Source organism: Engraulis encrasicolus, chromosome 13, assembly GCF_034702125.1.
Source record: "Engraulis encrasicolus isolate BLACKSEA-1 chromosome 13, IST_EnEncr_1.0, whole genome shotgun sequence".
NCBI lineage: Eukaryota > Metazoa > Chordata > Actinopteri > Clupeiformes > Engraulidae > Engraulis > Engraulis encrasicolus.
In genome coordinates this window covers 30,632,651-30,655,710 of record NC_085869.1, presented here as the reverse complement: position 1 = coordinate 30,655,710, position 23,060 = coordinate 30,632,651, and the positions used below count along the sequence as shown (strand labels likewise).

At 40.9% G+C, this 23,060-nt stretch overlaps 2 protein-coding genes across 4 annotated transcripts in view; both read left to right on the top strand.

Annotated features, from left to right (window-relative positions):
- stat4 (signal transducer and activator of transcription 4) overlaps positions 1-12,440 on the top strand; it is a 39,612-nt gene extending 27,172 nt beyond the window's left edge. For 2 of the 3 annotated variants that reach the window (XM_063213678.1, XM_063213677.1), the window contains exons 12-24: positions 69-89; positions 588-681; positions 1,229-1,270; positions 2,573-2,656; positions 3,044-3,142; positions 3,563-3,698; positions 6,374-6,426; positions 6,810-6,904; positions 7,836-7,972; positions 9,402-9,605; positions 9,878-9,929; positions 10,831-10,933; positions 11,833-12,440. In XM_063213678.1, coding sequence (XP_063069748.1) covers positions 69-89; positions 588-681; positions 1,229-1,270; positions 2,573-2,656; positions 3,044-3,142; positions 3,563-3,698; positions 6,374-6,426; positions 6,810-6,904; positions 7,836-7,972; positions 9,402-9,605; positions 9,878-9,929; positions 10,831-10,933; positions 11,833-11,847 — 1,135 coding nt within the window. In that variant the 3' untranslated portion in view covers positions 11,848-12,440. The remainder of the gene's footprint in view (positions 1-68; positions 90-587; positions 682-1,228; positions 1,271-2,572; positions 2,657-3,043; positions 3,143-3,562; positions 3,699-6,373; positions 6,427-6,809; positions 6,905-7,835; positions 7,973-9,401; positions 9,606-9,877; positions 9,930-10,830; positions 10,934-11,832) is intronic. The other variant, XM_063213679.1, reaches the window with a different exon arrangement.
- A 9,199-nt stretch (positions 12,441-21,639) lies between these two features.
- LOC134460981 (signal transducer and activator of transcription 1-like) overlaps positions 21,640-23,060 on the top strand; it is a 31,527-nt gene continuing 30,106 nt past the window's right edge. The window contains exon 1 of the mRNA XM_063213676.1: positions 21,640-22,090. The gene's annotated coding sequence lies outside the window, so the exon portion shown is untranslated. The remainder of the gene's footprint in view (positions 22,091-23,060) is intronic.

Below are 23,060 nucleotides of genomic sequence, written 5' to 3'. Positions count from 1 at the left end.
GTGTGTGTGTGTGTGTGTGTGTGTGTGTGTGTGTGTGTGTGTGTGTGTGTGTGTGTGTGTGTGTGTAGGGATACGCCACAAGGCAAAGTGTGAGTATCTGTGGCTTCCTGTTGTTCTTTGTAATGTAGAGGCCCCTGTCACAGTCACACAGTCGAAAAACAAGACGCTAATAATGTAACAGCCAGAAAACAACCAAATAAAATGTTTTCAATTATTTTATTACAGTTCCATTCTCTGCTATTACATATGCAATATAAAACTCCCTTTGTATATTGTCTTTGTGTTACTAGCCTACTTATAGGCCTATGTCTATTACCTATATATAGGTTATATCTCTTACTTGACTGTTACATTCACTAACCCCTGTTGCACTGGACTATTTTTATTAAACCTTGCTCTTTTTTAAACAAAGAGCCTTTCAATGCACTAACCCTGCTTGGCTTGTGTAATCTGTACTTCAACACATATTGTATGCTACTGGTTATGTTTTTGTTTGTAAATTGCTTTGCATTAAAGCATCTGCTACATGTAATGTAATGTGACATCATGTGATAATGTAATATTGTCCTCTCTGGTGCCTGCTTTAGGAATAGGCAATTCTTCATCCTCACCCAGAACACAAAGGTGATGGACGTGGAGGAGTCTTCTAATGGCTGCCTATGTGTGGAGTTCAGACACCTGGTAATGCCCACTTCCACAATACAGTGTCATCGTTATCGTTAGCCCCTCTGACTTATTCATGTACAGTGTACTTGTACAGAGTGTTTTATGCCTAGATGTTAGGGTCTTTTTACAACTTTATAGAGCTAGGAGAGGAGAAAAATCTGAACACCTTTTAGCCTGTGCCAGCTAAAGCAGACACACAGCAGAGAGGAACAACAGTGTTCGTCAAACCGTATGGTACAGTGCAAGTACATACAGTAACGTTACATGCTTTTACGTTTGAATGTCTAAACAGTAATTAATCTACCACAGACAGTTAAAGAAAGTGCTAACTAATTAGTAATTTACTATGATGACAAAGAGTAGGTGCCAGAATTTGTTCAATCCGGAAGGTTTAGTGGTATCACAAGAACCATGAGACCTACTACCTCTCTGTAACAGTTACTGGTGTTGCACAAGAGACATATTGCACTGGTAACAGAACTGTAAAGTACTGTTACGTGTCCCCACATATCTCTACTGAAAGATTTTTAATTACTTCTCTTTTACACTTCTTTCCCTGCAGCAATTGAAAGAAAAAAAGTTCAGTGGCACAAAAGGAAATGAGGTAGGTTGCGACATTTGTTTACCAATCTTGCAACTTGCTATAAGAGGATGCACAAGACAAGACGCATGCTCACATAAAGACATGCGCACACAAAAGAACAGACACGCACAAACACACACACACACATGCATGCACAACGCACACATGCACAACACACGCACACAAGTGTGTGCGCACACATGCATTCCACATACACACACACACTTTCACTCTCACACAATCTCACTCGAGACGAGAGTACATTGCATGACAGGGTTGACCATGACCTAAAAACGAGCACTCGTTATACAGTTTTAGTTGTGTCTGAGTAAACATAGACCAACACAGACACACATATAGTACACATGGTGAATGAGGTGTGCTTTTCAGGTTTTTCTCTTGTGTCAAGTGTGTCATGGAGTTTTCTGTATGTATTAATAATACTAATTTGAAAACTACCACCACGATGGAATTTACAACAACTACTGCTACTACTACTACTACTAGGCTGCTGCTGCCCCTCCTCCTCCTCCTCCTCCTCCTGTTACTACTACTACTACCACTTCTAATGATAATAATAATAATAATAATACTAATAATAATAATAATGATGATGATGATAATAATGATGATGATTGTGATAATTATTAATAATAGTAATTTTATTCATAAATATGATTGTAATCAGGCCCAAAGTTTAAATGGACAGTGGTCTTCATTATTCAACTGTAACCATGGAAAATACAGTAGCCTAATCATTCAGCGTTTCCCCCACGAAGTGAAATAAACTGCTTAAACAGCAGAGGGCGACATTGCACAATATGCCTATGAGGTGACACGGACACTTAGACATGTGACCTTTGGCACTGTCTCTGCTGTCTGGCTTATGGGACAAAACAAGTACACTTTCATCTTTCATCTAATGCAGTGGTTCCCAAACTTTTCCCCCTGATTCCCCCTTGTAGATTTCAATGTGGTTCGCGCACCCCCTAAGTGAATATTGTGGTGTGCTGAAGTATGATTCACTGGACATTATGCACAGTTGTTTTGGGGAATCCTATTTACCAACAGTTAAACTACACTTCAGATGGACCATCCCAGCATACAATTCACCATACAATTAAAAACTACTTCATGTTCATTAATGCTGGATAAAAACTCACATATCCAGTCCACCATTGCTCTATTTAGCTCACGCACCCCCTTATGGCAGGCCGCGCAACCCCAGGGGTGCACGCACCCCAGTTTGGGACACCCTGATCTAATGGAATGCAGGGAAAGACAGGTTGTCTTACCCTAGCTGTGTGTTTGTGTGTACCACAGGGGCCCCTGACAGTGACAGAGGAGCTTCATTCTCTCAGTTTCGAGGCAGAGTTCTGCCTCCAAGGAATCAACATTGACCTGGCAGTGAGTCCCTGCATCAGGATTATTTGATGCTATACTACTTTACATAGTACATTTGCAGTGTTAATTCAACACCTACTGTAGTGGTAGTATAGGACCAACCAGAAACCAGAAAAGTGTTGAATTTGACTTAAAGTCTGTATGTAAAGTCTTAAAATGTACTATGGGCTTTGTGGTTTTATGGTTCCTCAGTATCTACAGTACAGTATATGTAACAACATAGTTCTGTACATGCAGGCCTTGTAACATAATTATGTCTGATAAATTGAATAAACTACGGTACTTGAATCCTACTTGACCTATCTAAGTAGTTGCTCTCTCTCTCTCTCTCTCTCTCTCTCTCTCTCTCTCTCTCTCTCTCTCTCTCTCTCTCTCTCTCTCTCTGCTCAGACCTCATCGTTGCCATTGGTGGTCATCTCCAATGTGAGCCAGATTCCTGCTGGATGGGCCTCGGTCATGTGGTACAACCTGCTGACGGATGAGCCCGAGGTAATGAGGACCATACGCTCTCATACAAAAGAATAGAATGGAATCCATATATAATACAGTATATGTTATATATTATTTGATAATATGGTCTGATGCAAAACAATTAGGTGTTGTAAGCCTATGTATTTGTTAATACTGTCTGATAGAAAACTATGAAATGAAATACATACAGTTTATGGGGCTGTCATGGCCAGGTGTAGGTAGTCTGGGTTGTGAACCCCATGGTGTTGGCTGGATTTCAAACAGCGTCCTCCCCCATCCTCTTCCATGGCTGAGGTTCCCTAAGCATGGCATCCTACCTCCGCGTTCAAGGGGAACAGATAGGCTGCCCTCTTGGATGTCATTGTGTCCTGTGATCATGTACAGTATGTGGTCACAAATCCTTGTTCTCATTTCTCTTGTCCTTCGTCCCTTCTCTAGAACCTGTGCTTCTTCAGCAACCCTACGCGAGCCACGTGGTCTCAGCTGTCGGAGGTGCTCAGCTGGCAGTTCTCCTCCTTCGCAGGACGCGGCCTCAACAAGGAACAGCTGAGCATGCTGGGAGAGAAGCTACTAGGTGAGCATGCAGGGCCAGAACATAATACAGATACAGCGGAAATAGGCTTCTTGGTTGTGTTTGCGTGGTGCATTCTAGTACACTAACTAAACATGTTCATGTCATTTTTTGTCATTATGTTGTTTTCTATATTGCATACTGGTTCCTCACAGGTTCTAACTCTATCTGTGCTGTGGCACTATAATGATGTTAGTCTGCAGTCCAGTACATCCATAGGTTATAAAGTGTCTTCTTTTGTGTGCCAATTTGGATAAAGGTATCTATTTACTCAGTGTAATACAATGCAATGCAATGATAAGCATTGTCATTTTACTCATTGTATTTTGCAAACTACACTGACAAGTAGATGGTAGCCCTTTCATACAGATGGGATTGTTGGAGATTCCGCTCACTATTTGCTGAAAAAGCTTAACTACAATATAACGACATTGCTCTGACATTACTGAGAGTTTAAGTAACTGAATAAGACATGGTCATTGCCATTTTGGTGACAATAATGTTATAACAGAGACCCTGCATGAAAGGGTTAAATGAATAATGAATCATTTGTTCAACTTTAAGAGGTTGTAAAAGTGTTTCCGTAGTTCATAAACATTGTGGGAGGTACATAAACTCCTAGTTGAGCATGTGGGCCAGAGCATTAGCAGGACATCAACAATGAGTGCATTGTATGGCCTCATTTGTAAGTGTAATGTAATGTTACGTTTGATGTGATCAGTAGCTGTACGCACATGTATGTTGTTCTGTACAGCTGCGCACTGGTACACTAAAAAGTAGACCAGAAAAGGCAGAGAGGCAAAGAGGCCAATTGGAAAAGGTGGTTTTTCAGTGGGTATGTGCATGTGGGTCAGGTGGCTTTGATGTGTGTACAGTAATGTGTTGTCGTGTTTGTTTCCAATATGGGCTGTCCATCAGAGCCAAGAACTGTAGGCCTGGAAAACGAGGTCTGAGGTCAGATGTAGAAACTTGCCACGGCTTGTTCCATTAGTACTGACTCCTATCATCAGAGGTGTCAAAGCAAAAGTGAAAGTAAATCCAAGGTGTAAGAACAACACAGGGTAGACTGTGTTGTTACTAAAAAAACAATACAAACCTATTAAAGACCCACCACAAACTTGATCCAACCAGTGCAGAGCCAGCTGATCTTAAGACAAGTAAACAGGTCTACTGGTTACTCAGATAATTTGGAGGGAAACTTTCTTTTTTACTTTAACTTTTGCCTTTACTTTTACTTTTGACATATCTGACCCTTATGGCTCTGAAAAAAACATGATCTTCCTAAACTGTTGCCAACAGCATATCTGCCCGGATGCTGTTTTTGGATGTTGTGTTTGGGGCGAGATGAAAGCATCAAGGATTTTTCAAACAATACGACATCAACAAACCAAGAAACCCAAACGAAAGGCAAACAAATGCGTTCAAAAGCAAAAGTAAAAGTAAAAAGACTGTCGATGAAAAGTAATTCATGAGAACAATGGGAGGATAGGCTCTACCGTAGCTCATTCTAGCAATCATGCTTGTCAAACCATCAGCAAATCAGGCGATTAATACGGGAACAGCATGCTACTGGAATACTTACTGGAATACAGGTCCCTCACCCCTTAGGCTATGTCACACTGTGGATGTGTTCTTATGCCCTAGAATTGTGTGTGATAGTGTAGGCCAGAGATCTTGGCAATACATAGCAAACACAGTTGGTTGGAACAGCAGCAACCTCTGCATCCTCATAGTGCCCACTTTTCCTTCTCTGCTTTGCCTTACTACATTACAGATTGTTGTACAGTAACACCAGAGATATTCACTATTAGGAATGACTTGTGATTTTACTTTTATGCAATTGACTTGAGACTTCATGGACGTAACAGATTTAGCTTGCAATGACTTGCAATAACATGTCAAGTCTACATATATTGAATTTTCTGCATTTGTATGAGACACTGACGAAGGCAACAGCCGAAACGTTTGTCTACACTTCTGCTGCTATGTAAATACAAAATAAAAAAGAAGAAAAGAAGAACCCGAGTGCGATCCACTTTTTCACCTTTCAAGTTATTCAACTGGAGACGCACCACACGGAAGAGCGCGGTGTATGAACTACTACTTCTGTAATATATTACAATACCAATTACCAATACTGTAGGCCTACTATTTTTTTTAAAATGTGACGGGCAAAGGGAGGCATGCATAGCACTGTGGAGAGGTAATGAATTTATGACCAAAAGCAGTTGTCAAGATTGTCCATAGAATACATGGTGACTTGTTGAGGACTTGGGAAAAGAGAGAAAAGAGTCTTGGACTTGGACTTGGCATGGGTAGGACTCGGACTTGGTCTTGACTTTGTCAAATGGGTCTTTACTTGTGACTTGACTCAGACTTGATTGGAAGGACTTGAGACTTAATTGTGACGTGCCAATTAGTGACTTGGTCCCATCTCTTAATTATACACAACCTTTAGTAACACACTGCAACATTGCCATACTGTACAATAGAGTAACATAACGTACAATAGGTGAGTGAGAATATTTTAGCTTGATGATTAATGAGAAAGTGGGTTTTGCCTTAGTTTTTTGGGAATATATTTCCTTCTGTCCAGAAATTAGATACAGAGATATACACATTATGCACATTATACACCATCAGACTTTAAAGGCCAGTTTATGTGTTTGTACCTTCAGGACAGCAACCTGCACATAATGACTGCCAGGTCTCGTGGTCTAAGTTCTGCAAGGTAAGATTCTTCACTTGTGCAAAACTAACACTTTTTATGAAACATACATTAGTCGTTGTCATGTATCATAAACATGATGTCTTTGTGGAGTGTGTATTGTATTACTGGTACATTCTGTACTCTTTACGGACAACCCATTTTCCTCTAAATCAAAACTGTCATGTTGACACTACATTAATTCATGATCCAGTTTTTTTACAATGCTCAGTATCCATTATGCAACTATCATGTTAATAGTCTGAAATGTATGAATATTGAATGAGTTTACTTGACTAACTCATCCAGATAACAGTAACACACGTCACAGCTCCATACAGGCAGCACCACACATTTAAACATAACCATAAACATTGACACATGTAAACGTGCATTTTCTCCTGTAGGAAAATATTCCTGGGAAGCCGTTCAGTTTCTGGATTTGGCTGGACTCCATTCTAGACCTCATCAAGAAACACTTGCTTCCTGTGTGGATAGATGGGTAAGCACACACACACACAAATGCACACAGAACAGTACACACACACACACACACACGCGCGCGCACACACACACACACACACACACACACACACACACACACACACACACACACACACACACACACACACACACACACATATACACACACACAAATACATACACACGCACGCAAACGCAGAACTAACAGGTCAGCTTTTCAAGATTCTTGCTTTCTTTGTTGGCTTTGTTTTCTTCTTCAAACTCAGCTACAGTTGTTACCTCTTTTGTTTTTTTTCTCTCAACTATTTAAAATCATTCATTCACTGCATTACACTGCATTACATTGTGGGCACATGACATTACGTAAATTCCATTAGGCATACTGAGCTGAAAGCATCTCAATGGTGGAGTGCACAGGAAGAGATCTAGGAGAAAGGGCAAATCAGTTGCCTCAACATGATAAGCACTTACAGTGCACCATATCCGCCTAGGAATGATTGATTGGGAATGCTGGTCTGCTGGACCTTAGAAAGGTCTTAGAAATTTGACAAAAGATCTAGATTCTTAGGCACTCTCTATAAGTATTTAAACTTTTTGGAGCTTTTTAAACGGGCCTTGGAGTTTGTCTTTGTGTGTGTATTTGTATATTGGAAATGAATTTGATTCAAAGGTGCTGTATCAAAAGCATTTGCAGCAAGTAATCAAAAATAGATTTTATTTTTTGTGTACTTCTGCACTTTGTATAATTCCCCATTTCATTACCTATTCAATAGCAACCTTTCATCACAGACCCAATTAAGGCCGGAAATTATGCCACACACTTCCTAATTTGCATGATTAACCCAAACGATAGGGTGTACCACACTTACTTTATTTCTTCATGCCCTTAATGAACCGCTTCCTGTTTGATTTGACCAAAACAAACACATCTCTGGTTCTGGTTACCACAGTAACATCATGGGCTTCGTGAGCAAGGAGACAGAGCGCGCCCTGCTGAGGGACAGGGAATCCGGAACCTTCCTGCTGCGATTCAGCGAGAGCCACCTGGGAGGCATCACCTTCACCTGGGTGGAGCAGGCTGACAGCGGTACGCACCTGATGTCCGGAGTTATTAACCTCTTCATGCAGTAGCACTGCTATAACCTTATTGTCATCAAAATAGTAATGGCCATGTCTTAATCTGTTACATAAGACTCTTGGTAATGTGATAGCAGTGTTGTTATGATATAGTTTAGCTTTTTCAACAAATAGTGAATGGGATGGCCGATGATCCTGTCTGCATGAAAGGGCTACCTGAAACAATTGTCAGGTTGCCATCTCTGTTCACTCTTTTTGTCGCTGTGACAGTCAAAATAGTTTACTTGCAGGTAGCTGGGCTTACTTTTGGGGCTTGGAGAGGTTTAGAGATCCTCTCATTATCCAACCTCTTGTCCTCGACTTGTGCTTATGGCATTGTGCTTTGCTGACACCCTGCCTCCGTGGAGAAAGCTCTGTGGAAAAAAATGTCGCCACCGTCAGCCCAACACCTTTTAGGGGACTCTTCCCCATTCAACATCTGGATTGCAAATGAGAAAATGCTCTTTTAATTGCACTTTTGCGAGATATTGAATAAAACTATTGTCAATGACGTCAAGGGAGGACAAGAGATTATGTAGATATTGAAACAGACCCTTAAGCTCTTCCACTAAGATACTTATTAAGTATCATCTCTGAGTTTTTGGTCCACATGATCAGTATCATTTGGTGTCCACAGACATGGGCAGAACAAGCCTTTGATAGAGTTATTTCAGGCACCACAAGAAAACCAGTGACTCAAAGCAAGTGTGCTAAAGGTAGAAAAACAAGGTCAACAGACCCAAGCTGTGTGCAAACAATAAAAAAAACGGTTTCCTAACGACCGCGGACCAACCGACATAGTAGTATCATAGAATAGTTTGCATGCAACTAAAAACATGCACCCCTCTGTCTCAAAGCGCGTTGCTGAACCCATGGAACATGGATAATAAAGACTTCAGTCTTCTTCATTGAGTGCTAGGTCTTCCCAATGGCACTGCAGACAAGAGTGACAAAAAACTCTGACAATGGATAATGGCATGAGAGAGGCTCGATGGGCTTGCTGCATGTGTACACAAAGACATGAAGGTGGGGAAGGCGAAGGGGAATACCCAACTGGCTGCCGCTCCACATTCCAGTGGCTTGCACCAGTTACGCCGCAAAGCTCTGCAGAGCGAAACACAGGACATACTGTAGCAACAGTAAAAGTTCAACTTGCTTTACAAAATAGTGGAAGTCAAAGGCCTAAAATGAATAACCTTTCCACTCAAGTTGTTTTTTTACCTATAGTATGTTTGCATTTCAGTAATAAGTAGGGTTTTTTTCAACCTTTAAATAATGTTTTCACTTTCATTTACTGTATATGGTCCATCAACTTGGAGCAGATGAAAGATATAGCCACATTGCCATGGTCATCATCTTAATCATGTTCTGCTTGCTGTGGTTGTCTGGTTGTTCCACAGGAGAGGCCAAATTCATCTCGGTGGAGCCGTACACCAAGAACCGTCTCAACGCTCTCCCCTTCGCTGACATCATCAGAGACTACAAGGTCATCGCGGACGGCATCGTTCCGGAGAACCCACTGAAGTTCCTTTATCCCGACATTCCTAAAGATGAGGCCTTCGGCAAACATTACAACAGCCAGCAGAGCAAAGGCAAGATTCCCAGTGAGCATAAACCAACTCTGGAAAAAAAATCAGTCTGGAATGTTAATATATTCTTCTTGATGAAAAATATTTATGAATTTACTTTTCGACGTTGTTGGAAGAGCAGGGTTTCTCTCAGTACAGTAGTTTTCTGTACAACAAACTTTTTGATTTTACTTTACAGTAATTGACGTTCATCAGGTTACTCATATTGGGTTTGCTCTTGTGCAAGAGATTGCATGCATCAGATGTTGCTCAGTCCTCTGATTGGCTTTTCCTCTTTCTCCCAACAGTGTTCCCATATTTCCCGATGTCCTTGATTCCAATCTCCACACTGCCTACAACGTGAGTGTTTTGTGATTCATTTTCCAGGGAAAAGGGAAAAGACAGAGGCAGGAAGGGTTTGGTCATGAGGGAGGATGGTCACTTAAAATAGTGAAACTGGATTCAGCTTAATACCAAACAGCAGTGACACTGGACTAGGACAACCATCAGACAAGGATTTCAAAACACCTGAGAGCTAATTTGGCTGGCTGTGACACGCCTTGCTGCAACCAAGGATGGCAACGGTCTAACCGCTTCTTTGCACAGTGTATTTCCATAGGAAAAGCTATTGAATTCCAGCATTGGGAGCTAACAACGTCCAGCATATAACATTGCAGGTGTTCATTATCAAAAATGTTCCTTGCATGTTCAATAATCGTCCTTTCTTTTTTTATTAATATCTCATATCTCACCCTAACTGCTTCCATAGGGAAAACAATGGAATATGTGCATAGGCAGCAGAAAAAAAATCACACTCTTCTTTTCTCATGATGATGTATTATCACTCAAACTCCTTGTGCATTCTGTCATTGATTTTACCTAGAATATGTACAATACAGTGGCATTATTACTATATGTTGTCTTCTCCTGCACTTTGATGCCTGATGTATGTGTAAGGATATATCTACGCATGTCAGGGATAGGATTGGATAGTCTGGGATAATGGTGGGGTAGTGAGAAATGTTACTTCAATCCCTTTGTATGACCAGTGCATGTGAAGAAATTAGCAATTCGTGAAGCTGACTGCCTTCTGGTTTTGATTTTTCACCGCCTTGTTTGTTCCATGAACCTAGGCCTGCAGGAACAGCCTGACTCTGTGTCATGTGTATATGGTGAATTCTCACTCTAACGTTTTGTGTTTGTATTCTGTCGTTCTTTTCAATTTCAATGCCCTGATGGTTCCCTGGACCTGGGCCTACAGGAACAACATGACCCCTCCATCCTGCTCCTCCCCAGAACCTCCCATGAGCCCCGGCATGTTTGACGTACTCAGCCAGTCATTAAGCCCCTTCGAGATGGCCGTTGTAAGTACTCCCCAGAACAATATTCTATTATTCATTATCAGAGGTGTCACGGTATGAAAATGTAACCTAATGGTAACTGTGACCAAATTATCGACAGGGCCTATTATGTATTTTGAAAAAGTGTGTTATTGTGTTCTGAAACGACTGATAATCAGTGAAACAGAAGTAGTTTAAAAACATGTGTAACAGTGACCATTGTATTTATGAGTGAAGACAAAGACTTCGCATGTGGACAGTTTTAGGTCAGTGCTCATCCTGGAGGTACACCAGGGTCTGTACCAAACACACATTTAAGCTGCGTATGCATGTGTACGGCATTTCACACTTTCATTGCAAAGTCCACAGTTTTTCAGATAAGCCTAAGTCTGAGTCCAAGCTTACCAGATGAACAGTAAAAATACTGTGGATGAAATTTAAAAAGTAGGCATTTTCCTTTCCAATCAAATCGCATAGTTGCTTTGAACATTTTATATTGCATTGATGGAAAAATACTGTCACGCTCGTACAGTACATAACCCTAAGCATAAAAGTGCTGTACAAAAACGTCACTTTGACATGTAGTGGTGATCTAAAACAGATGCACTCCACTGTCTTAATACAGACTTATGTAAGCCTCAGTCTGCGGCCGGCAGACAAACTGCTCTTGTCTGGGTTATTAGACAGTGTGGGAGTGTCAGGTTAGCAGGAGTGTTCGTCTGGGAGCAGTAAATTAAGATTTCTAAACTTATCTGTAGTTTAAATATCAAACTCAGTGGATATAAAAACATTTATATGAAGTGATGATGAACTTGAGCCAAAGTACTGCTGACCAAACAATAGAAAGAAGGGTAAATAGTCATAAGTAAGACATTGTCGTCATGCATGGTTTTGATATGAGAAACTCTTTCATTTTGTTTCAGATCAGTTCCCCATAGGCTGGATAATAACATTTACAAGAAATGATCTGCAGGAAATTGACCGCTATTGCTTTTGGACAGATGGAATGCATGCTTATGCACGAACACTTGCATGACAGGCAGGGCTAGGTGTATGTGGAGCATATTGCACTTAAGCCCTGCATGTTACCGAATCATGGTATTGTTTGTCATGAATGAGTGAGAATGTATTCTGGAGTGAATGTGTGTAAAGAGGTGCTGTAACGAAACAATAGTATACAAGAAAAACAAGCAAGAAAAAAAAATGTTTCTTTGTGATCTTTGACTACTTACCGGTATAAGCCACACAAACAAAAGTTTTTATTTTTCTGCTTATCTTGTTTATTGCAATTCTGTCCATGTTATACTGAATCGTTTTGTTAGTGCTGCCAACATGATGAAACAAAAATCCGCAATGAACAAAATTATTATGTTTACTGTCCAAAAAACTGTAGCCAGCTACAATGTCAGGTACATAGCTGACTAAATGTATTTTATATTTACAATGACTTGTATGATGTTCTCATAATGTTAACTTGGGTGCTTTGTACCTTTCTGTATTGCTGTATTAAAGGGTTTTTATTTTTGTCCTACTTTCTGTCTCATGTAATTGATTACAGTTTTAATATTTTGATCTCCATCTCTGGTGAACTACTCAACACTAAATGACCAAAGTTATTTTCCATGTTTGAGGTTTAAAGAAAATTCCTCACAACACAAGTCATGGCACAAGCCATAGCTGATGCCAGGAAAGGGTGTCAAATTCAAATGGGTACAAAACCTCAGGTATAATACTGAAAATGCATTTTACACTGCCTCAGTTTCGCTTTGTTTTTGCAATAGAGGCTTTTAGTGATGGATACACAAACTTGGTAAAGTATTGGCAAATATTTTCTTGGGATTTTGAAAGGGGGCTGATCTATGTTACAAATGTAGTTTACAAAGCAGCATGCAAACAGCAGGAAACCAAAGTACTGATGAAAATGATGATAGACCATCACAAGCCACAAAGACTGCAATTCACTGTGACCTGTCGTTATTGCACAAGCAATAACATTAACATTTCATATAACATTAATTTAAAACCCATTAACTAATACAAAAATTTGCAACTAAATATACACAAATGCATATCCTCATGTATTTACTGTATATCCTTTGAAAATAGGCCCTACTTTTCACACTGCCCCGCTTTCGCTTTCTTTTGCAAAAGAGAGGCTTTGAAAGGTTAATGTAATGATCAACAGGATGCAATCAACAGGAAATCAACAGCAGTGAATCTGATTTGGCAAATAGGACATCACAACTCAACTCTGGTAGCCACAAAGACTGCAATACATAACTGCAATCTATCATTGTTTTACAACCAATAACATTGATATAATAAACTGAACTACGCATAGAAGAAATCATTAACTAATAGATAGAGTAGATTCCAGGGAAAGAGATATAAACCACTAATTAAGCTTATCTATAACATACAGTATCTACTACCAGACTTGTTTTATCTCTGGTTGCTGCAGTAGAGCTCTAAAGCTTCTTGCAGTTCCTTGACTTTGCTAGCCTTTGTTGATTGTAAGTGCCTTCATTGCAACAAGGCACCTACAGTAATCATCTGATCACAATAGGCGATTGGTCAGAGGTCACGGGTGCAAGTCGCTGTATTCTATTAGCTTCCAATTCATCATGCATGCTGCCAGCCTGTCGGTTTCGCTTTCTCAGAAACCATGTGATGTTGCTCCCAGTCAAGCGAGCATCTCTGTTTTCATGACCGTGCAGCTGCAATGTGCAGGCTTAGAGCAGGGAGGATGGAAAAACGAAACTTACAATGCATAGTATACTTAGTTACAGCTATGGGACAACAGTAAATATCTGTATTCCTGAACTTTATTAAAGAATAATATTGTCACTTTTGCAACCCTAACCTTTGTCTCAAACTCCTCTCTGCCTATTTTCATGACCGAGTGCTAGACAGCCTGCAAAGCCGTTTAGATGAAACTTTAAGATACACGGACATTGAGGTATCCAGATATCAGGGATCCTTATCTATTTCTCCCTGTTGAAAATTGAGACAGTTACATTCAGTCACCTTTGTCAAATAAGCTCACGTTATATAACATTTCTAAACCTGAACGCTCAGGAGGAGCGTGACAAAAGCCCGCCTCACTAAGCTTTTTAGGTCACTTCCTCAGCATTTACCTGTCAGGGCATCAGATTACTGTACTTCTTACTACTTGGAACCCCCTCATTTATGCATATTTTATTTCCTCAAATTTATATTGCGAACGAGTGACATATTCTAACACTGTTATAATACACTATAATATGATAAGATACAATAGGCTATATTAGTATGCATTACTGGTGGTTTGTAGCCTGGCCGCGCCAAAAACCCCTACAGCAAAGCTGTGCCCCCGGGAGCAAATTCATTTTGCGGCCACTAGGGGCGTCTAGATTTCTAGGCTAGGTGGTTTGCATAGTTGATGCTATAAAGGGTTATTATAGTAGTGCAAGGGGTGACAGGAGTGTATGGATTAGGGAAGTATTCTGGTGGACTGTGCTGGCAGGATGCCGTATTCCTAAGCCTTTGTAGTCTGACAAGGGACTGATTTACCAGTCTATTGTTTTTGGCCAATGTCAAAACAAGTGGTCCGAATGATGAGTAACGAAACCTTACTAGCTCAGTTTCTATTCCTCCTCAACCAGATTTTGAATACTAGGCAAATGGCGGATGTATCAGATGTTACCCATCTGCAAAAGGTCTTAAGCTCATATGATCTGGGTGATTGCAGTAGACAACTGGTCTTTAGGGAAGGTATCAAGGGAAAAGTGGAGGAATTTTTATCGTACAGTCCAAATGGCAAACAATTTTTTGTCCCTTTGTATTACTAAATATTATTGCGAACATCACAGAAAAAGTGCAGTTAACCATACAAGTGATACTAACAATATGGAATAGTAATATTTTACTGTGTTTATATATTGAGGGTTTCATGCAAACAGTTCATCTCTGTGAGTTGCTTTGTGACTGGCAGCAGCTGCAAATGGGAAGCGTGCAGAATATTGGCTTGGGATGGGCCATGTTACACCCATTTTACAAGTACAGTGTACTGCTTTTGTTATGATTCAGTTTTCGTTTTGTCAGAGAGACTATTAACTTTGTTTCTGATTTGAAATATTTTTTAAATTCAAGTCAAATGAATGCATTTGGTCATTTGCATTTTTAGTGCCATGCAAACAACTCTGCATCAAATGAATGCAGCAGCATTTTGAGCAGTTAAGGTGACAAAACGACAAATAGGCCTACAGTAAGAAACAAAATAGCCTTTAAGTCACAGTTGCAATATGCAGTGGCAATTCAACAAATACAATCTAGCAGATGTTAAATCGACTCTCTAAGTGTGGAATTAACACTGCAAAATGGTATGTTTGTGGTTAGACGTCCGGCCAGCTGCAGCATGTGTATGTAACAGCTATAAGGCTTTTCTTTTAGGAGGAATAACAAAAGGAAGCCAGAGAGAGAAAGAAGGGGAATACCCAACAGCCTTGTTTTCAGGACCATGCCTGATACCCCTGTCTTCCTGGCACTGTGTCTGCACAGGCAAGCCAGACTGCGGATGTGTGGAGTGGAGTGGATTGGAGCGTGTTTATGTAGCCTACTGTTCACTCCAGCAGCTTTTGAACCCCTTCACCCTGCCAGAAAAGGGCGGTGGGTGTATTGAAGCTCAGCTCTCAATTTTGTTGTTTTTGTTCTTCAAACTCTCTCTCTCAGATATTTGCACCATATTTTACTTTGTCTCCATGCATGGTTTGGTTTAGAATGTATTGCTCACAGGAATCATGTACAAAATGTTCTTATCTCTTGCCATGTTTTGCCTATACTGCCGTGCAAAACAAGAACGCAGTAACTCAAAATGGTCGAAAGAAAATTTATATCGGAAATGGGTTTTAAACTACCTCATTTGTCTTGTGTCAAAAAATGGTGGTCCAACACCGTCCCGTTTTGGAGAAAACTCATTTTGAAAGTGTAAAAATGACCAAAAAAAAGTTACTGCTTGTTGTATTGTAAGGTTATGTCGTACAAAACAAAAACGCAGTAAGTCGGCGAGTTACTGCTGCACGTTCCAATGGGACTGGTTTGGGAGTAGACAGTAATACTAGCCAAGAACGCAGTAACTCCTGCAGTAACTCCATTTTGTGGCAGTAATACCAGCCAAGAACGCAGTAACTCTGTTTTTTGTGGCAAAAAGACACATAAATGTTGTTTTTTTGGGGGGTTTTTTGTGTGCATTAAATTTCTATCCTAAACAAGCATTACCAGGGAGTGTCACCACCAATTTACCAACAACACAGTTGTCGCGCCATATGGGAAACTTTGAAGCCTTTTTTCTCAGTTTGCCGTTTTCAGAGTTACTGCGTTCTTAGATTGTAGGGCAGTATAGGCCTAGCTAATTCATTAATCATACTGAAGTCATTACTTGTTTTAATTAGCTGAATTCATTCATTTACTTAATTGAACTCTGTTGACTCCTTATTCTTGTTGCCATTTTGAGAGACAAGTTCTAGAGATTCTAGAGATTCACACTAGTTAACTAGCATGACTGCATTTGCAGAGGGACATGCACTGTTCCTTTGTTTATTTATGGTTTCAACAGTCCTTGCCATGGACATTTATCAGATTGTGATTATCCATATTTGTGGGTCTTTCTTTGGGTCATTCCCGGAGGACACCAGAGCCAGTTCATGGTAGCGAGACATACATGACATGACATTACATTACATTACATGAAATAACTGCCCTGAAGAAGGCACTCATGCCGCTACACGTGGGCCTTGTTTTTAATATGTCCATGTAGGACCTGTCATATTACACATCCACCCAGAGAACATCATTGTCAAATTTGCAGATGACACAACAGTGGTGGGGCTGATAACCGAGGGAAAGGAGGAGGCCTACAGGGATGAGGTCCTGAAACTTGGAGAGTGGTGTGCATCCAACAACCTGGCCCTGAACATCTCCAAGACAAAGGAGCTCATCCTGGACTTCCGGCGGAACAAAGATGCTCCTGCCCCCCTGTACATCAATGGAGAACGTGTAGAGCAAGTGAGCTCATTTAAATTCCTAGGTGTACACATCTCCGCTGATCTCTCCTGGTCGACTAACACCTCGGCTCTGGTAAAAAAGGCCCAGCAGCGATTGCACTTCCTCAGAGTACTCAAGAAAGAACAGTTAGACTCAAGCTTGCTGGTGACCTTTTACCGTTCCACCATAGAGAGCCTGCTGACCTACGCAGTGTCAGTGTGGCACTCAAGTTGCACTGAGGCTGACAGGAAGAGACTGCAGAGGGTGACCAAAACAGCACAGAAAATCATAGGCTGCCCCCTGCCTCCCATACCCACCATCTACAACTCACGCTGCGTAAGCAGAGCCAGGAGTATCATTAAAGATCCCACACATCCTGGCTTTCATCTCTTTACACTGTTGCCCTCTGGCAGACGCTACAAGGCATTGCCAGCCAGAACCAATAGGATGAAGAACAGCTTCTTCCCCAAAGCTGTTACAACAATGAACACACACTTACTGGACAATGTTCATCTATAAAGGACTGTGCACTACGTAGGGAAGCTAAAATCTCGGTATACGTTGTATACTGACAATAAAGGCTTTCTATTCTATTCTATTCTATTAATAAATACATTTTAATTTGGAGTGCCTTAGTCAGAGAATTTATTCTCATTTTTTGATCCTGGAAGTACTATACCTTGGACTAAAGAGCACCCAAACCCAAGAAGTCAACAAACTATCTGGATAAGAGCACGCCATACTCCACAAAATGAAATAAACAACTTTGCAATGTCCAGTGATATCATATTAAACTTCAGAGTGTAAATGGCCATGTTCTGAGGGAACCTCCTGAAACAGTATCTGTACATGTATCTGTGTAGGCTACACTGTAACGCTTCTGAGCAACACAGAAGGCAGCTGAGGATAGCTATGTGAGTCTACAGCATACCTGTCAACTTTGAGCTTCAAAAAAATGGGATAATTCCCAGACTTACAAGAATGGGAATATGTCAATAATTCCAAATACACACTGACAGTCAGTAGGGTGGCAGTGACAAATGGGCTTTTCACACTGACCGTCTGTGTGCCCGGCCAGTTGTCCAAAATCCCCACACAGCTCATGTTTTTGTATAGCTTAAAATAATTCAATATGATTTCAATATTTACGTTTTTTTGTTGTTTTCTCGCAAATTGAATTGTAAATAACTGCTGCATAGCAGAACATAGCCTATCTTTGTCTGGGGCTGATGCAAAACTTTGTGCTGGACAGGTGCAGGTGCAGGCTGTGATACGGTAAATTCTCACTGTCCGCTGTATAGTATGTGCACCATATGAGAAGTGTTGTTTGCACTGTATCTTGAATTTCTTCAACTGCCCAGCAAACACTGTGAAAGTTAAGGATTATCCAGCTCATGATAGTCAATGGCAATATGGTATAAGCAAATTAATTTGAAAATATTCATTTAATGTCTCCTTTCATCCAAATCTAGGGAACCTTTTTGGATTCAGAACTTAAGACATCATTTGGATGAAACATTTTCAAAACTCCAAACAGTTGTTAGTTAGAACTCTTTTTGACAACTGTGGTCTTCATATAAGTTATGATTACTCATTCTGGCCTAACACCTTGTAGACCGCCTGCAGCATCACTCCCATGATGCCCGTGCTGTGGTTGTGTGTCTCTTTGCACAATAATCATATCAACATATAATGTACATTTATACAGTCATATCAACATCATACATTACATTACAATACCCTTAGCTGACACTTTTATCCAAAGCGACTTACAATTATATACTTTCAATACTGTTTTTGGGGTGTTTGTTACAGTCCCTTGAACAATGTGGGGTTAGGTGCCTTGCTCAATGGCACTTCAGTCATGGAGTAATGGTAGGGAGTGGAAGGGTGGAGTTTGAACCTGCGACACTCTGATCTAAAGACCATCTCCTTAATCACTAGGCCAAATATAGGCGAAATCTACAGTATATCAACCCTTTTCACTCTGGGAGACCTCACAGTCCCGAGCTGGTGTAATAGATGCCAGCTAGCAAAGTTCAGCCTATAACATTAATAAAACCTCCATCCCAATGCCTCATGGAGATGTAAGGAGAGTAATGGACTGGCGTGCACGTAGTTGAACTGAACCCCACAGCTCCTGTGCTCTGCTTCTCTCTCTCTCTCTCTGTCTTTCTAAACTGTAAAATGAAGACGTCTTGTGTAGCTGTGACCTGGATTTATCTTAACAGAATTGAAAACGTCGAAACATTGTTAACTTAAATCAAAATAAAGGATTTTTTTTTCATTCAGTATGTGCTCCACTTTCAATCTAGTGTGCACTATTAGATCCCTGCCTTTAAACACACACACACACACACACACACACACACACACACACACACACACACACAGATGCACCCCCACCCCCCTCACACGCAGACTTTGGTTTCAGTTTGCTCTGGCCTGCTGACATGGGTGCCGCGAGGGGGAGGGGGGGGGGGTGTTACAGATTCTAAAGGCTCAGTTATGCTTCCTACTTGTGCCACAGAGTGAGCTTGACGCAGCCATGATGCAGTTAATTCTTGTTTATGCCCTGTTTTGAAGCACGGTCTGCGCGATGTCATTCCACGCTGAAACTGCCTTCAATACAAAGAGTAAACTAGACGTGTCGGTTGTTTTTTAGCATCACAGACTCGACGAGAATGAAAATGAAACATTAAATCTTTATATCACGTGCATGTTTGATCGCACTGGCAGCCACAGTAGTAGTTTGGAACAAAGAAGTGGCTCATTTGTCGAGGACGAAGCGGAATGTTTCCTCGACCTCGGAACCACTGTTCAACTGTCCAAATAACTTCAGCGTCGTAACTTGCAAGCGCATGTGTTGTCTTCGGTTCGTGTAAATAAATCAAACAACAAAGCACGGGCAACTTATTTAATGAAGAGCTCACAGTCCGTAGACCGACGAAGGTTAGAACAAGGAAGTAGCGCTTGTTCTCGACTCGAGGGGTGCATCCCAATATGCAACCTTGCTTCCTCCACTTGTGCTTGTGGCCTCGCCACGCCTCCTGGCCCCTCCTCCGTGGAGAAAACAATAAAGTTTCCCAGCTGTCAGCCTAGCCAAAATAATTTTTGGGGGACTACTCTTCATTCATCATCCAGTTTGCAAATGAGAAAATGACTTTACAATTGCGCTTTTGCAAGATATTGAATTCATTTTCCGTTGTCAGTGACATCATCATGAGATCACAAGCAGGCAAGTGAGCAAGGGAGGAGGGAAGTCCGCATATTGGACTCCACTCGAGGACAGAGCAGGCTGGTCGAAAGGACCAATCAGAGACCTATTTTCGCCCTTTCACGCCGTCGCTCCCTGCGTCGAGACACAATTTTGGGGAGGTGCCCCAGAGTAGGCCTACCTGCGTGATGGGGGGGGCTTCACTACGTTAACAGCGCGGCTCACTGCATCATGATGCAGTGACGCTGATCTCGAGGCATAAACCACCCGTAAGGGCCCGACAGCACTGAGAGGGCCCCTGGAAGGATGCTGATAACATAATTTGACATTTTGGAGGCCCAAAATTTATATCTTTCATAGGACCCAACATTTTTAGCGGCGCCCCTGCCTGCTGATCTTACTTTAGCATGGGTTGTTTTTAACATCAGCAAAAAATGCATATTGTAAAATGTTTCCATTCACAACAACAACAGACTCCTGTCAAAAATGTGTGTGCCAGCGACATAGCACTGCTGCAATGTTATCCCACGTGATTCACTGTTCATTGTTCATGCTCAATTGTGCAGCTATTCAACACACACACACACACACACACACACACACACACACACACACACACACACACACACACACACACACACACACACACACACACACACACACACACACACACACACACACACAACTGGTATACGCATCAAGGATGGACAGCACCTTAATCTATTACAAAAACACATTGTGCTTCAACACAATGTGTTCCTATTATAATTTTATTTTTTATTCTGTTACTATTATTATTATTATTATTATTATTATTATTATTATTATTATTATTATTAATAATATTACAAAACTGCGTGCACTGAATTAATTACAATAGTAAATATTACACAGTGCACCTTTAACAATATGCAGCGAGACTAAAAAAATACTAATTGGCCTACTAAACATAAACAATGGAGTAGAGAGTGTAGTGGAGTGGAGTGTATCCACATTCTTCTTTAAGCTATAGGAAGATATATTCCTGTTGACAAAGTGGTCTAGTGTCGAGAGTCAGACGATGGGATTGGTTGAAGGCAAAAAAAATGAACAAAAATACATGGCAGCATTCCAACTTTCGTTTCTTCGTGCTGTGCAAGGGCATGGTATACTTTCGCTTTCTCGGAAACCGCGTGATTTAGCTCAGCCCTTCTCAGCACTCGGGGCTATTCTACTTTTCGCCACAGAGTGGCTGTAGAGAGCTCACACCCAAGAATACAAGAGCCATCATTTGATTTCTTTCTTCATCACGGATTTCTTTCTTTCGTCCAGGTAGCCTATGTAGCCTAGGCTATGCCTATCTGTAGGTTATCGTAAAACATTCAGATTCAGTGACGTAAACGCATATTTGTTGTAGCCTAACTTTGTTATTCCATCGGACAACTACTCAGCAGGCTATCATGTGCACTTGGAATCACTTGGGGGAAAAGAGAATATTGTGTTTCAGTGACGTGAATCTCATAATAAGTATTGGTTTACCGACGAACGGGATATAGTCCCCTATGACTCGGATTTTGAATGATGAAACACTGCTACATTAGTTTCGATTCTACCTTAGTCACGCTTTCCCCAGGCACTGAAGGGGTGGGTGCAACTCCTGGACGCTGGATAAAGGAGGAGGGGTGACATAGCGCGCATTGTGTTTTGATTGGTGGAAACTGACAGTGGTACTGTAAAGGGCAAAGCTTTCATTGGTTGTTGATTCTCCGTGCTTGTTAGACAATCAGCTGTGCATACTTGGAAAGGCAAAGATCATCCACACTGCATTTCGATGTCCACTGGGCAGCTTGGGAGAACAGACTGTATGCGGACCATTCTCTAGGCAACGCGCGATATTTGACCTCCATTTGAAGGCGTGATAAATACGTTGCTGGAAACGTGTGTCATCAACAACATACTTTAAGGTAGGTTGGACTAGTAGCATGCCATTATAACAGACTTGGAATTTTGCTGTTGATTAAATGTTCATTTTGTGTTGCAGACTGCATGCTGTTCAGCACAGGCTACTGCATGATAATGCTGAGTTTTTGTAGACTGCTTTGCAGTCTTCTGTTGCAAAGGCAATGCATGCATTGTCAGTAAAAGTTATGTGTGCACAATGTAAGATAAAGTAGAATAAACATGTTGAGACTGTTCCCATTGATATACTAAATTTGTCAGATAGCCTACTACAAATGCAGTACAGATTCTTCGTTTGCAACCTATGTAATTAGGCTATTAATTTATAATTAGGCAATCAATACAGTCTAGTGAAATCCACATCCAGTTTCACATACCCCAATATTTTTAAAATATATTCCAAGAAGCCAAGGGTAAAATGTGAACGCATTTAAAGATACTGGCACTAACCTGCATCCCAGTTTGGCATAGCCCAATGGCTGTCACTACATGGTGACCAGTTAATGCAGTGACGGTGACGCAGTTGAGTACCGCACAACACAGCACCAGATCTGGTGGCAGGGCATTCACTCCACCCTTTACAATCATTTGTATAGCAACGATAAAATGAAGAAACACATACTCTGCATGCTATGCATGGACATATACAGATGGATGGACCTATTTATTCATTTATTTTCCTGCGGACGCCGTGGAGTAGGGTAAATAAAGAAGGTTCTCAAACAAGACCGGGAGAAAGGGTTTTTTTATTGATGAAGGTCCTCTATTCAGTTATCTAAATTGCGTGCCTCGAAAAAGAAAACTCTGTCACCTTCTCCCAAATAATTGAATGTAGGCCTATTTATTAGCTTTTTTTTACATTTCATTTTTCTTTTCCTGCCGACAATGATATGACACAATGGAGTATATGTGAATTAAAATGTGTAAAGAATTAAAATCTGTCAATATAATTTCTATCTATCTATCTATCTATCT